General features: G+C 35.4%; 1 protein-coding gene across 5 annotated transcripts in view; it reads left to right on the top strand.

Annotated features, from left to right (window-relative positions):
• Nucleotides 1-16,597, top strand: part of FER (FER tyrosine kinase) — a 397,214-nt gene that overhangs the window by 42,717 nt on the left and 337,900 nt on the right. For all 5 annotated transcript variants that reach the window (XM_037032387.1, XM_037032386.1, XM_037032384.1 and 2 more), the window contains one exon: nt 12,965-13,232. In XM_037032387.1, the coding sequence (XP_036888282.1) occupies nt 13,020-13,232 (213 nt within the window). In that variant the 5' untranslated portion in view covers nt 12,965-13,019. The remainder of the gene's footprint in view (nt 1-12,964; nt 13,233-16,597) is intronic.

A 16,597-nucleotide genomic window follows, 5' to 3' on the forward strand; every position in this document is an offset into this window, starting at 1 on the left:
CAAATTAGCATACCTTTGGTAGAATCTTTATCAGTATTAAAATAGAAGAAATAATTGAAGAAATATAATCTGTTTTATAAAATATTATTTGTGTTAATTTGTGTTAAAGTAAATCAGCCTCACTTGAAAAAGTATTCAATACATATGAAGCTTTATTTATGAGATATAAAAATTATATTTCCCTCTATGTAACTAGAGAATATAAAAGTTGCTGTTTGTTGAGCCAAAAGTTGAAAAACAGGAGGTATTTATAACAAATAATGCATACATTCTTTTTAAAAATTAATTAATTAATTTATATTTAGAGGGGAAGGGAAGGAGAGGGGGAGAGAAATACCAATGTATGGTTGCCTCTTGTGTGTCCCATGCTGGGAACTGGCTTGCAACCCAGGCATGTGCCCTGACTGGGAATCAAACCGTGATCCTTTGGTTAGCAGGCCCGTGCTCAATCCACTGAGCTACACCAACCAGGGCAATAATGCATATATATTCTTAATACTTACAAGAAATACCATGGGAATTGTATTATCCTGCCAAGGAAACTGGTTATGTGTTTTATATTTTGCTATTTATTAACTTCCATGTTTGTTTTAGAAGAATATATTCATAGATTTATTTTGTATAAAATGAACTTCTAATTTTTGAGAATACAGCAATTTTTGTTTCTTTTAAAGTTTTTAATAATTATTGTGAATTTGAAACTCAGCTCACTTGATCTGAAATACCAAACTAAATACCATTAAATAAGGTAGATTTAAATAAATCTAAATAGCCAATAGTTTATTAGGGATCTTACTACTTTCATTTTTTTAGTAATACTATTTAAAAATAGACATCTTTGCTAATCACATGTGTGTAGTTTTGTATAATACTCTGTTTCTGCCTGATTTATACTTACTATATAGACACCAAATTATAGGAATTTTTAATTTGAAATCTCATTTACAGATTTCAAAAACATGGGTTTGCTCTTGCCATTATCTATAATAAATTGAATGCCTATGGTGTTATGGGCAGTAAGTGTAGCCACAGTGACAGAAAGATGAAAACTCCATGATGTTCTGATTTCCATGGGTTCACAGTGTAATGAGAGAAACATATCGGAAAAAATAGTTTAATTATACTATGAGAAGTGTTGTAATAATTACCAATATATACTTGATCCCTGAGATCTGAGTAAAGGGAACACCTAAGTCAGCCTGGGGTGGCTGTGTTTCAGGTTTTGGGGGTGGTCAGAGAAAGCTTCACAGAAAATACAACTTTAAAGTTTAGCTTTTGAGAATTCTCCAGGCAGACAAGGGAGGAAAAACATTTGGGCTGAAGGAACAATATCTGCACAGGTGCAGAGGTATTTCAGGAGTTTAAGGAATCCTGAAGCATTTAAGAATCTTAAGTACTAAGTAGTGGTGCTATTATTGAGGGTTGAAGGCTTTGTGAGGCCAACTTTGACTAACCTGTATGTTAGAGTTGTAAAGTTATTAAAAGTAATAATAAAGTTAATATCTGGTATTGCTAAGTGCCCTAAAGATTGGTGAGTGCAGATTGGGGTCTGTGAAGGCATGAGAGAATGCATGCACAATGCTATGTAGCCTCACCCAGTTAATTCATTGAACAGATTTTTTTTGTCTACTATATGCAAGGTACTGTTTTAAGCACTGGAGATATGGTGGAGAACAGAACAGAGTAATTCCCTGCCCATTGGAACTTACTTTACAAATCAGTTTGATATAATCCACCCTTCCCACCGACTTACCCCCTTCCCCACCTCGGCCTCCTGTCTTTTGTCTCTCTTGTAATTTTTGCTCTACATCATGACTGGCTATATAATTCCATTGCAGTTTCTTTTCCTGTTCCTCATGGTTAACATAGGCAGCCCTATCCTATTACTTCTAGAAGAATAATGCTGATTTGTGACACCCTCTCCACATTATTATTCTTTCTCTGAGCTATAGTTTGAGGTCTGGTGATTACATTTATTTTTAATAGAAATTTCTATTGATTTAATTGTAGACTAACATACAGTGTATGAAAGAATAATCTCTTCTACACATTGTCAAGTTTCCTTCAAAGGTAACATTTGGGAAAACTATAGTGTAGTATGACAACCAGTGTAATAACATTGATACAAATCCACTAATCTTACCATATTTCTTTACTTTTCATTGTATTCATTTACTGTGTATATATTAAGTTCAATGACATTTTATTATATGTGTCCACCACTGCCATCAAGGTACTGAACACTTCAAACACTCCTGTAATCCCTTGGTTCCCCTTTTATAATCACACTGAGGCCCTAAACTATGACACCTGTAACCTATCCCTTTTTCAAAATTTTGTCATTTCAAGAATATTATATAAGTGAAAGCATGTGGTGTGTAACTCTCTGGAATTGGCTTTTCTCATTCAGTGGGATTCCTGGGCATTGACCCAAGTTGTTGCCTATCCTTCTAGTTTTAACCTTTTTAATGTCGATAGTGTTCCATGGTGTCTGTTCACCTGTTGAAGGATCTCAGGGCTAAATCCAGTTTTTGACTATTGCAAAAAACATTGCTGTGAACATTTGTGTGCAGGTGTTTGTGTGAACGTGTTTTCATTTCTCTAGCATGAATATCCAAGAATGCAATTGCTGTGTTATATGGTAGTTGAATGTTTAGTTTTATAAGAAACCAGAGTGACTGTCCTATTGTGTCTTCTGACCAGCAACAAATGAGTGATCCAGTATTTTCACATCCTGAACAGCATGTGGTTGTCATTATATTTTATTTTAATCATCCTAATAGGTTGAAATAGGTGTGTAGTGATACCTCATTGTGGTTTTAATTGCTCTTGTCTTATGGCTAATGATGTTGAACATTTTTTCATGTGCTTATTTGCCATTTTTATACCCTTTTCTGTGAGATATCTGTTCATATCTTTTGGTCACTTTCTGGTTAGATGATTGTTGTTTGTAACTGTTGAATATTGAAAGATCTTTTGTATTCTACATATATGTTCTGCAAATATTTTCTCTTAGTCTGTAGCTTGTCTTCTTATCCTTTCCACTTGGGCTTTCACAGGGAAAAACTTTTTACTTTTGACGAGGCCCAATTTATCAATTTTTTTATGGATTGTTTTTGTACCAAGTCGAAGAACTCTGCCTAGCTTTTAGATCCTGAAGATTGCCTCCCATTTTTTTCTAGAAGTTTTCTAGTTTTATGTTTGCATATAAGTCCAAAGTTAGTTTTTGTGTAAGGTATTATTAGATCAATGTTCTCTCTGGGGCCAGGGACAAGGAATGATAACTACCTAATTGTTCCTAGTACCACTTGTTAAAAAGACTGTTTTTCCTCCATTAGCTTGGTTTTGGACCTTTATCAAAAAGCAGTTGAGCATATTTGTGGGGGTCTATTTATGTTTTATTGATCTATTGTCTATCCTCTACCAGTACCATGCTGTTTTTATTTCCATATGCATATAGTATCTTATTTACTAAAATGGATACATTTCTTTGTATACTCTTTTTTCATTCCAACTCTCTCTTCTTCTGGAAGTCAGATGATACAAATGTTGGATCTATCCTTAATGTGCCACAGATCTGCAAGGCTTTGTTTTTCTTCTTCGTCTTTTTTTTTGCTCTCCAGCCTATTTGCTTTCTGATGTTTTGGACTGGTTGAATTGTTTTTGCTCTGTCCTTATATTTACTGATTGTATCTTCTGTCATCTCCACACTACTATCAAACCCATCTAGTAAATTTATAATTCCTGTTATTGAATTTTTTAGTTCCATAATTTCTATCTGGTTATTTATATAGCTCCTATTTCTTGCTTAGATTTTCTATTTTTACATTTTTTTACGTTTTAAGAGAATTTTAATTGATTAATAAAGTATTTTTATAATGGCTGATTTAAATCCTTTCCAGATGATTCCAACATCTGGTTCATCTTGGTGTTGGCATTAGTTGATTATCTTTTCTTTTTCAAATTTTGATTTTTTCCCCTGGTTCTTGGTATAATAAGTGATTTTCAGTTGAATCTTAGATATTTTATTTATTATATGAGTAGGTTCTGGGGCCTATTTCAATATTTTATTTTCATAGGCAGTCTGTTTAGGTTTAGCTTGCAGGTCTTGGCTTATTTTTGTGGATTGTGCTTCTAAGGACAGTTGAATTTTTAGAGTCTTTTTGTTATTTTGGTTTGCTTTATTTATCTGGTATCACTAGGGCTTCCACTGCTTTCTGCTGATGCTACTTGAGTGAATAGAAGATGTTTTTCTTAGGCTGACCTACTGGATGTCTATTAGTAGGGAAGGGATGAGAGGGTTTCATTACTGTACCTGCTAGCTGCCTTGATGTCTCTGGACAGGAGAGGAGAGTCTTGGGCCCATGGAGGACAAGGAGCTTTTTGGTCTGGTCTTATTAAAGCTGGGTCCATCTTGCTATTTCTGTTTGCTGGCTCTGATGTCTCTGGGTAAGGAAGGAGATCCTTGGTTCTGTGGGGACAAAGAGGCTTCATTACCCGACTGTTTGCAATAGCTAGGTCTCTCTAGCTGGTTTCTTCCTGCCTGGCTGTATTTCTTTTGGTGGAAATGGGGATCTCAGGACTAGCAGAAGAGAGTGCTTCCCATGGTTCATTTGTGTGAGGCTCATAATCAGTCTCCCTGGTGGTATTTGGCTCACCCAATGTTGGCTCACCCAGGAGCCTGTCAGATCCTGGGAGGGGTTATCCTATGTGGGCTGCCTTTTGTTACTAGATTGGAGGTTGGGAAAAGTTGGGGGGTGACCTTCTGATGGGGAAGTGGAACCAAAGACACTGCTTTTGTGCTGTTCTTCCAGCCCTAGGGCCAAAGGAGTTTGCCTTCTTTCTACCTTTCAGGGTTCTTTGGTTGTTTCTTACACTATTTCCAGTGTTTATAGTTGTGTTTTATGGAGTGCAATTGAGAAAATGGTTTATGGCATCTTGCTTGGACCAGTAGCTAGCTGGTTTTTCTTCTACTTTTGGTTTCATTGTCATGGGAGCATGGAGGTAGAGGGGTAGGGTAATATTGGCTGGGGCTGAGTTTGGTCTTGTTGGGGGTGCTGAGATTTATTCTCTTGTATGAGTTTCCATTAAACATCTGTACTCCTGGATTTAATTTCATACACTGATTCCTCACAGAGCTCTGGAAAATGGCAAGTGAAGGCTGCCCTTCCTGCGTTTTCTAAGGTTGTGTCCTGGTACAGAAGCTTGTCTTGTTGGTATTTTCATGATTTTTCTTTGGTTGTCTTAGTCACTCTACCTGCTCTTTCCATATTGGTGTAATTAAAGTGAAGTCTTAGGATTTTGTTGGCTCTTTTTACTTAGAATATTTTCTTGAAGTTGGGGTAATTTGGATACATTGCTGTGCTGTGTAGAGTACTGAATTTTCTGTTTTTTTTTTCTTTGATACCACGCTGTCAAACTTGTGGCATATAGTTGTACTCCTTTATTTGTTGATGGTATGTTTAAATTCTTGTTTTTTCTTAAAAATAACTTTTTGTTCTTTTCATTAGCTACTAGTAGGACCTTTTGAGGTATGTTTCACAAACAATACCAACTTTACCTTGTGCATCAAAATATATTTAGAAACAAAATATACTCAGTATGCACATGTAAAATCATGTATTACAAAAATTGGAAAATGACTTTTTTGCAATTTTCACATCTCCATCTGACATCAGAACTACTGTCTTCCCCCCATCATGGCATCCGTAACTGCCAGATCGCTCTTATTCTTTTGTTCACTTAATCTCTATCTTTGGTTTGGCCTCTTTTCCTCTCATTTCTCAAATGACAGGTGCTCATGGGTATTGTCTTTGACTCTGCTTTTCTTTCTTGGATGCTTGGTCTTTTATCTTTTATTTCCTGCTGAAATGAATGCATTTTTAAAAAGTAGACCATAGTCTCATTCTTCCATCTCTATCGATACTGTCACTATTTCTAGTGAAAACTTTGAAATTGCCCTTGGATTGTCTGCTTCTCTTTTATTCCCTAAATTCATTCACCAGGTCAGTGCTCTTGCATCTTAATTCTCACTGACATTGTCAATTATAGATTCTCATTTCTCAAGCTATATTGCTATAATAACTTATTAATTTGCCGTATGTTTCATTCCTTTTTTCTCTCTTTAAGAAATTCCATATGTAGCTTCTAGATTAAAATCTATCTCTATGTCTTCTTATTGAACAATAACATACATAGAGAAAAGAGCACGTCACAGGTGCTCATCTCAGCTTGATGAAATTTCACAAACTGAACATACTTGCGTAACTAGTCATTTTAAAATAGTCATTTTAAAAATCACATTTATGGCTTTGTTATTTTGCCTTCAAAATCAATTAATTAAAAGAGTTTGAATGTTATTAATTTCCATAACACTGAAAGAGCGGGAGAGAAATTGTCTTGTCATTTATAACCTTTTGTCACATGTAGTTTGATTTTGGAGGCATGTCTTTCTTTACTTTACTTCATATCTACTTTTTTGTCTTATAGTGCTCTTACCTCATTAACAACATTTCACTTTTAACTTTTTATAATCTAAGTCATAGTTGTAAATTTAGCCCTAGCTCATATCTTTTTTTTAAAGATATTTCTTTTTTTTAAATTTATTTATTTATCTTTAGAGGGGAAGGGAAGGAGAGAGGAAGAGAAGCATCAATGTATGGTTGCTTCTTGTGCATCCCCTGCTGGGAACTGGCCCCTGCCAGGAACTGGCCTGCAACCCAGGCATGTGCCCTGACTGGAAATTGAACCGCGATCGTCTGGTTCGCAGGCCCGAGCTCAATCCACTGAGCTATACCAGCTAGGGCCCTAGCTCATATCTTGACATTTCCGGGGATCTTTTCTGAGCTGGTTAAGCTTTAATTAATTTTTTCTATTACTGTTCAAAAATTTATTTAAAAAGTTTTTTTTTAACTGACTCTAGAGAGAGGGGAAGTGAGGGAGAAAGAGAGAGAGACAGAGAAACATTGATCATTTGCCTCTTGCACATGCCCTGACTGGGTGGGAATTGAACCCACAACCCAGGCAAGGGCGCTGACCAGGTACTGAGTCTGCAGCTTTTCATTTTGCAGGACAGTGCCCAATAAACTGAACAACACTGGCCAGGGCTTAAAAAATCTGCCAATTAATTAATCAGTTAATTAATTTATTTTTTAAAAAGACTACTTATTTATTTGCAGAGAGAGGGGAAGAGAGGGAAAAAGAGAAGGAGAGAAACATCAATGTGTGGTGGCCTCTTACACATCCCCCACTGGAGACCCGGCCCGCAACTCAGGCATGTGCCCTGACTGGGAATCAAACCCGCAATCCATTGGTTTGCAGGCCAGCACTCAATCCACTGAGCCACACCAGCCAGGGCTAATTAATATTTTATAAATAGGTAATATCAATACATTCACTTAAAACAAAATATCAGTGTACAAAAGGTTCCATATTCTTATCAGATATGGAAATCCAGAAGACAAGTCATTATTAAATGTCCCTAACAACATTTTTTCATTTTTTCTATGCAAAATGAAAAAGCCCTTATTCTCCTGTGCCCCAGCCAATGCACGTTCTTCTAGAAATACTTTTATGCACTTACAAGCAAAATGAATTTTTAATATTCTGTCTTCTTTTTATACAATACCAAGTTCTGTATCTTACATTTTTTCAATGAACAGTTCTTAATGGTAGTTCTAGATTAATACACAATATGATTCCTTATTTTTATTAGGGTTGAATGATATTTCACAGAATGAATATACCATGATCAGGACTCCTACATATGGTTGTGAAGATTTGCCACTGAACAAATTGACATAGACTATGATTTGAATGGCACACACTAGAATTACTTAGTTATAATCAAATACAGTAGCCTCGATTGTAAGTTATTATAGTTAGTTCCTTTTGCTGAATAGTTCTAGGTTTGCCTTTCTTCCTCCCTCCCTCTCTCCCTCCCTCCCCTTACCTGTTCTCTCCTTTCTTCCTTCTTTTCTTTCTTTCTCTTTTTTCTCTTCCTTCCTTCCTTCCTTCCTTCCTTTCTTCCTTTCTTCCTTTCTCTTTCTTTCTTTCTTCTTTTCTTTTCTCTCTCTCTCCTTCCTTCCTTCCTTCCTTCCTTCCTTCCTTCCTTCTTTTCTTTTTTTCCTTATTTCAAATACTACTGAAATGAATAGTGTTATAAATGTTATTTGATGTCTATGGTGAAATTATCTGTAGGATACCATTCTCTTAAAGTATTTATAAGCTCTCTCAATTTAACAATTAGACATAGTCTTAATTTATTATGAGGTTGTTTTAAGTTTTTTTAAATTGTACTTTATTTTTTTAAACATTTTTATTATTGTTCAAGTACAGTTTTCTGCCTTTTCCTCCCACCCCTCCTAACCCCCAACCCTCCCTGCCTCTCTCTCTCCCTCCCCTGTTTCCATCCCCCCTTGTTATTGTCCATGTGTCCTTTATAATTGTTCCTGTAAACTCTTCACCCTTTTCCCTTATAATCCCCCCTCTCCCTTTTAGTCACTGTCAGTCTGTTCTCAATTTCAGTGCCTTTGGTTATATTTTGCTTGTTTGTTTGTTTTGTTGATTGGGTTCCTATTAAAGGTAAGATCATACGATAAATTTGTACTGTAAAGAGTGGTACCATATATTAAGTTATGTTATACTCACCCTGACCTAGAATATTGCTGTATATAAGTAAGCTTTTTGGATGGGCTAGAGTGATAGTCAGATACCTTCTAGATTGTTTTCATTTTTATTCTTCTGAGCTCCTTTTAAATTTCCGATAATGGGAAAAAAATATTGTCACAGCTTAGATCAGAGCTAGATGTATTTAGAAGCAGAAGCAATATATATCTCAAGCACTGAATAAAATGAACTACAATTTCAGATGTAGTTTAAAAGAAGTAACTCTTTCACCTTTCTTCTGCCTCAAATAATGTTCCATAGTCATTCATTGACAACACTGGATAATATAGAGAATGTATTCATTGAGATTCAGTCGAGCTGTAGGTAAATGACAGAAACATTTACATGATAAATTTTTGTGCCCCATAAAAATGCAGTTACATCAAAGTAAAATATTCAACGTTATTACATTCAAAGTGAAAAAAACTGGGATTATAATACTCTTAGTGAATAAGTCAATTACTTTACATGGACTTACTTATGTTAAGAACCATTTAGTGTCCTGGTTGCTACTTCAGAAACTTCATGATAAAGTGCAATTTTTTTAGTATCTTTGACCCCCTTATTTGCTAGATCACAAAACTGGACAGTTTTTAGTTGGAGAAAAATTATAATTTGTTCTTTATTTGGAAAACCCGTGTTTTTACCATGTTTTCAGATGATATCATGGAGGATAGAGAGATAAACCTCTTCTCATTTTTCAGTGTAGCTTAGAGAATCTCAGCTGAATTGACAAGAAATTGACTTCTGGTATGGATGAGCCAGAGCTAAACACAGAAGGTGTGTTTCTTCATTTCTTTTAACTGGCCCTCAAAGATTCACTGCCTAAAATTCTGGGTGGCTGGAGGACAAAATAAATTCTTTCACAATTTTTAGAATTTATAGCAAACAAGCAGAATACTTGGGGAAGTACCCGATAACTGACCTTTAGATGATCATGTTAAGCTGTAGTGATTAAAAAAAAAAACAACTTAGTGAAATATAACTTACATGCTGAAGAATTTGCCTGTTTATATTGTACAATCTAATGCCTTTTAGCCAGTTCACAGAGTTGTGCAATCATCATCAAAATCAGTTTTAGAACATCTTCATCACCCCCAAATGAAATCCAGTACCAATTAGCAGTTACTCCTCATTTCTTCCCAAATTCATGAGTCTTAGGCAACCTCTAATTTACTGTCTCAATAAACTTTGGATATTTCATGTCACAGAGTATGTCAGCCTTTTGATTCCTACTTCTTTCACTTATCATAATGTTTACAAGATTTATCTATGTTGTAGCTTGTATCAATACTTCATTTCTAAAGAACTCACTCACCTCCACTCCAGGAAAACAACCCAATTAAAAAATGGGCAAAGGGCCTGAACAGATACTTCTCTAAGAAGGATGTACAGAGGGCCCAGAAACATATGAAAGGATGCTCTGCATCACTAGCCATCAGAGAGATACAAATTAAAACCACAATGACATACCACTTCTTACCAGTGAGAATGGCCATTATTAACAAATCAATAAGCAAGTGCTGGAGAGGCTGTGGAGAAATGGGAACCCTAGTGCACACTTGGTGGGGCTGTAGACTGGTGCAGCCACTGTGGAAAACGGTGTGGAATTTCCTTAGAAAACTAAAAATGGAACTGCCTTTTGACCAGGCATTTTCACTGCCGGGATTAGATTCTAAGAATTCTGAAACACCTATTCAAAAGAACCTATGCATCCAAATGTTCATAGCAGTACAATTTACAATAGCCAAGTGCTGGAAACAGCCTAGCTGCCTATTAGTAAATGAGTGAATAAAAAAACTGGTACATTTACACAATGGGATTCTACACAGCAGAAAGAAAGAAGGGGCTCCTACCCTTCATGACACCATGGATGGAACTGGAGAGCATTATGCTAAGTGAAATAAGCCAGGTTGTAAAAGAGAAATACCATATGATCTCACCTATTTGTAGAACCTACCAGTAATCAACAAAACAAACAAGCTAGCGAAATATAACCAGAGACACTGAAATAAATAATAAATGGACAGTAACCAGAGAGGAGGGGAGAGAGGGATAATAGGGGATAATAAGGGAAGGGCCATCAAGGAATAGGTATAACAGACACATGGACAAAGCCAAAGAAGGTAGGTTTGAGGGTGGGAGGCAGGGATGGGTGGGGTAGGAGGGGGTGCATGGTGAGATGAAAATGGAGACAACAGTACTTGAACAACAATAAAAAAAACTGCATTTCTTTTCATGGCCAAATAATATTTCATTTGTATGGATATTATATTTTATTTATCCATCAGTTGATAGACATTTAGACTATTTCTACTTCATGGCTATTATAAATAATTTTACTTAAACATTATGTATAAGTTTTGTGTGGACATATTTTCATTTCTTCTGGATATATACTGAACATTGGAATTTCTGGGTTGTATAATAATTCTAGGTTTAACTTTTGAGGAACTTCCCATTTTATATTTCCATCAGCAGTACATGAGGGTTCTAATTTCTTTAGTGTCCAACACTTAATATTATCTGTTTCTTTTATTATAGACATTCTAGTGGTGTAAAATGGTATCTCACAGTGATTTTGATTTGATTCTTCTAATGGCTAATGATATCAACATCTTTTCATGAGTGTGTTGGATATTTGTTATCTTTTTGGAGAAATCTCTATTCATATCTTTTGCCCATTTTATTTGGTTTGTTTTTTTGTTATTGAGTTGTAAGAATTCTTTACATACTCCAGATAGATGTCCTGTGTTAGATGTGATTTGCAAATATTTTCTACCTTTCTGTGAGTTTTCTTTACAGTTTCTTGATGGTGGTGGCTTTTGAAGTACAGAAATTTTTAAATTTTGATGAAGTCCAATTAATGTATTTTTGTTTTCTTACTTATGCTTTTGGTGTTGTAGCTAAGAAACCATTACCCGAGCCAAATCCATGAAGATTTACTTTGCTATTTTTCTAAAATTTTACAGATTTATCTTTGATATTTAGATCTATAATGTTAATTTTTTCTGTATGTTCTAAGGTAGGTGTTGTGCCTCATTCTCTTTTGTGTGAAAATCCAGTTGTCCCAGCTGCGTCATAAGTTGAAAATACTTTTTCCCCTTTGAATAGACTTCGCACCATTTTAGAAAATAATTTAACCATAAACATGAGGATTTATATCTGGGCCCTCTGTTCTATTTCATTATGTGCGTGTCTGTCCATATGTCAGTACTGCATTGTCTTGAACACTGTAGCTTTTCAGTAAATTTTGAAATTAGGAAGTGTGATTCAGAGAGTTGTGCAACCATCAACTTTGTTCTTTTTCAAGATTTTAAAATTTTCTGGTTATTCTGGGTCTCTTGAATTTCTAAATAAATTTTTGGAGTAGTTTGTCAATTTCTGCAAAAAGAGCTAGCTTAGATGTTAATATGTATTGAGTTAAATCTGTAGATCAAATTGGAAAGTGTTGCTTTCTTAATGTTAAATCTTTAAATCCATGAATATGAATCTCTCCATTTATTTAGATCTCCTTTAATTTATTTCAACAATGTTTTGTCATTTTAAGAATACAAGTTTTACACCTGGCTGGTGTAGCTCAGTGGATTGAGCGTGGACCTGCGAACTAGATGATGGCGGTTCGATTCCCAGTCAGGGCACATGCCTGGGTTGCAGGCCAGTTCCCTGCAGGCCAACTCCCAGCAGGGGACGCACGAAAGGCAACCATACATTGATGTTTCTCTCCCTCTCTCCTTCCCTTCCCCTCGAAAGATAAATAAATAAAATATTTAAAAAAAAAAAAAAGAATACAAGTTTTGCATTTATTTTATAAAATTTATTCCTAAATATTTTACTCTTTCTGATAAGGTTGTAAATAAAGTAGTTTTCTTTAAATTTGGTTTTTAGATTGATCATTGCTAGTGTATTAGACATATTATACAATTGATCTTTGTATATTGCTCTCATACCCTGTAATCTTACTGATTTATTTATTGTAATAAAAGTTCTGATACATTTTATTGCATTCCTTAGGGTTTTCTGTCTACAATGTCATATTATCTGCAAATACAGTTTTTTTCTTCTTTCCAATTTTGATGGAAATTATTTCATTTATTTCATTACACTGGCTAGGACCTCCAGTACAGTATGAATAAAAGTAGTGAGAGTGGTGACATCCTCATCTTTTTCTGATCTTTGGTATGAAGCATTCTGTTGTAATGATTTTATTTTTTTTACCTTAAAATTAGCCTTAACTTTGTTATGAGGATTAATTTGCTTTTGATTTCAGAACTTTTTCTTCTGTTTACACATGCAGATATGTGCTGATTAGAAGGCTTACTTGCGCAGTGTGGAGAATAAGACAGTGCCTTATGAAAATGGGGTTTGGGAGTGACCTGAAGAATTCACATGAAGCTGTGTTAAAATTGCAAGACTGGGAATTACGGTTACTGGAAACAGTAAAGAAATTTATGGCCCTGAGGATAAAAAGTGATAAAGAATATGCATCTACTTTACAAAACCTTTGTAATCAAGTTGATAAGGAAAGTACTATCCAGGTGAATTATGTCAGCAATGTATCCAAGGTAAGAGGACTAACTTCATCATTTTTACATATAGTATCATAATTGTGTTAAGTCACATAGTTCATAGTTTATAAACCCCAGAATACATTATGGCTGTGATTAGTGTTGCTGTAAGTACTTGATTATCTTTTGAATATTTTAAATAATAAAAACATACATCTTTATATTTACCCATTGAGTTACAATTTATAGTACTCTTATTTCTTTGTGTGTGTCTGGGTTTCCATTGGTATTGTTTTTCTTTTGTTTGAAAGACTAACATTTTTTATAATAGAAGTCTGCTGATAATTCCCTTTTTCAGGTTTTGTAAGAGTGAAAATGTCTATGTTGTCTTTGTTTTTGAAAAATATTTTTACTATTTAAGGAATCCTAGTTTGCATTTTTTCTTTCAGTACTTCCAAGATATTGCTATATTATTTTCTTGCATTGTTTCTGATGAAACATTTCTGTCTAATGTTCCCCCTGACCCACCAGCTGTGATTAAAATTTTATCATTAATTTTAAGCAATTTGTTACACACCTCTGTGTAGTTTTCATCATGTTTCCTATGCTAGGGGTTTCTTAATGTTCCTATATCTGTGGGTATACAGTTTTCATCAACTGTGGAAAGATATCAGCCATTATTAATATTTTTTAGTCCTCTCTTTTCCTCTTCTATTCTTCAGGGAACCTGATTAAATATATATATATGGCCACTTGAACTTATTCCACAGTTTACTGATACTCTATCTATTTTTCTGTCTTTTAGTGTTTCATTGTAGTTAGTTTCTCTTGTTATGCCTTCCATTTCTCTAATCTTATTTTCACGCAATGTCAAATCTGTAGTTAATGACGTCTTGTGTATTTTGCTTTTTTTCCTTTAAAAATTTTTTTTTAAAAATTTATTTATTTATTTATCTTTAGAGGGGAAGGGAAGGAGAGAAGGAGAGAAATATCAATGTATGGTTGCCTCTCGTGAGTCCCCTACTGGGAACTGGCGTGCAACCCAGGCATGTGCCCTGACTGGGAATCGAACTGCAATCGTGTTGTTTGCAGGCCCACACTCAATCAATCCACTGAGCTATGCCAGCCAGGGCTGTATTTTTCATCTCAGACATTTTTTATTTCTGGTGCCCTTTAATAACCCTGTTAATGAGATGAACTCTGTCACCCTGACCGCTCCTCTGTCAGCAACGTCACTTCCTCTCTCCTTCCTCCTCCTCTGGCAACATCCCTTCGTGTATCATCAATATAAATGCAAATATGCCTATGAGTGCCATTAAAAAAATCTTCTCATACCTGTCAAAACCCAGGTTTTTCTTTTTCCCACACCTGTACTTTAGGGTAAAGGAATTGGAGATAAGGAAACAGAAACAGAGTAGTCAAGCCATTTCCATGTTGAAAATGAGCGAGTCTTAANTCCTTCCTCCTCCTCTGGCAACATCCCTTCGTGTATCATCAATATAAATGCAAATATGCCTATGAGTGCCATTAAAAAAATCTTCTCATACCTGTCAAAACCCAGGTTTTTCTTTTTCCCACACCTGTACTTTAGGGTAAAGGAATTGGAGATAAGGAAACAGAGTAGTCAAGCCATTTCCATGTTGAAAATGAGCGAGTCTTAAATAAAAAAAATTATCTGTAATAGTTCAATTTGAATCTTTTTTTAAAGATTGTATTTATTTATCTTTAGAGAGGGAGGGAAGGAGAGAAGGAGAGAAACATCAATGTATGGTTGCCTCTGGTGTGTCCCCTGCTGGGAACTGGCCTGCAACCCAGGCATGTACCCTGACTGGGAATCGAACCGCAATCGTGTGGTTTGCAGGCCCGCATTCAATCCATTGAGCTACACTAGCCAGGGGTGAATCTTTTTTTAACTTTCATGTCTCTACTTAATATGCACATTCTTTAGATTCTTGAGAATGTGGAATACAGTCATAGAAACTGCTTTCTTGTTCCTGTCTTTTATCATCTGTGTTATTTCTTGGTCAGTTTGATTGATTTTTCTCCTCATTTTGGATTGTATTTTTCTGCATGGTAATCTTTGATTTGATACCAGGTATTGTGGATTTTACCTTTTTAGGTACTGAATAGTTTTGTATTTTTAAAAAATGTTCTTGAGCTCTGTTTTGGGATATGGTTAAGTTACTTGGAGACAGGTTGAACTGTTTGGCTCTTGCCTTTACATTCGTTAGGTAGCACTAGATTTATGTGTAATCTAGGGTGAATTTATCTCCTCTAGTGAGTTCAGATCATTCTCAGTGCTCATAGGATGTTCTCCAAATTATGAAAATTTACACTCTGGCTGTTGGATCCTGGCTTGATTCTGTGGCTCTATGTGAGCTCCAGGCAGTGTTCCTTGTAATCACTATGGGCAAGTTATTTGCTTGGCCTTACACCCTTGAGCTAGCTGATCAATACTTAGCTAAATAATCAAGGGGGAGCCTTTTGAAGTTCTCCTGAGTTTTGTTTGTTTGTTTGCTTGTGCAGCTCTCTCCTCTCTAGTACTCTGTCCTTATCTCTTCTCTGGTACTCTGGCTGCCTTGGTCTCTCAGTGCTCTAAACGTAGTCTGTTTAACTTATAAGTTAGTAAGTTCTTCTTGGCTCTTTCTCCCTGGGCTGTGGCCTGAAAACTTTCTCTATTCAGCATCCTGGAGTAATCTTAGAGCTCAGTTAATTCATTTATAGTTTCTCAGGGTTTACTGTCCTCCATTGCCTGGTATCCAGTGGCTTGAATACTGTGTATTAAATATGCTTTGTTCAGTTTTTAGTTGTTTTACACAGAAGGATAAAGCTGTTCCTGTTTATCTTGACTGGAAGCAGAAGTCTTGCAAATAGTGATTTTTATGTCTTTAACAAAATTAAAATGCACAGTAGTTTTAAGAATATAACAAAGATTCCCTTGTGCCCTCTACTCACTTGTTAGCATTTTGACATATTTGCTGTATGGCTCCCTTTTTTGATATAATCGTGTGTGTATAGATTTGAATGCTTTGCAAGTTGGTTGAAGCAATATGTCCCTTTATTCTAAAATATTGAAGCATGTATTTTCTAAGAACATACCCATAATACAATATCAACTTTTGTCAATTGTCCTAATAATGTCCCCTTTTGGCATTTTTTAAAATCCTGATTCAAGATCTAATCTAGAATCACCCATTTCATTTAGTTATATCTGTTCAGTTCCTTTAATTTGGAAGATGAGTGTAAGAAATCACACTCTGTGCTTCGGTAATTTTTCTTTTTCACTTAAAGTCATTCTGAAGTATGTTCATCAGTCTTTAATCCTGAGGGTATGGTTTTTTTTGTGGTTTTATTTCCCCTTTCTGTTGTTTGTATTGCTTTTGGAGGAAATATTGGGAGATACAGGCCTAGGTGGCCATGTT

The sequence above is a fragment of the Sturnira hondurensis genome, unplaced genomic scaffold (assembly GCF_014824575.4).
Source record: "Sturnira hondurensis isolate 20B ecotype Veracruz unplaced genomic scaffold, ASM1482457v3 Scaffold0021354, whole genome shotgun sequence".
Taxonomy (NCBI): Eukaryota; Metazoa; Chordata; class Mammalia; order Chiroptera; family Phyllostomidae; genus Sturnira; species Sturnira hondurensis.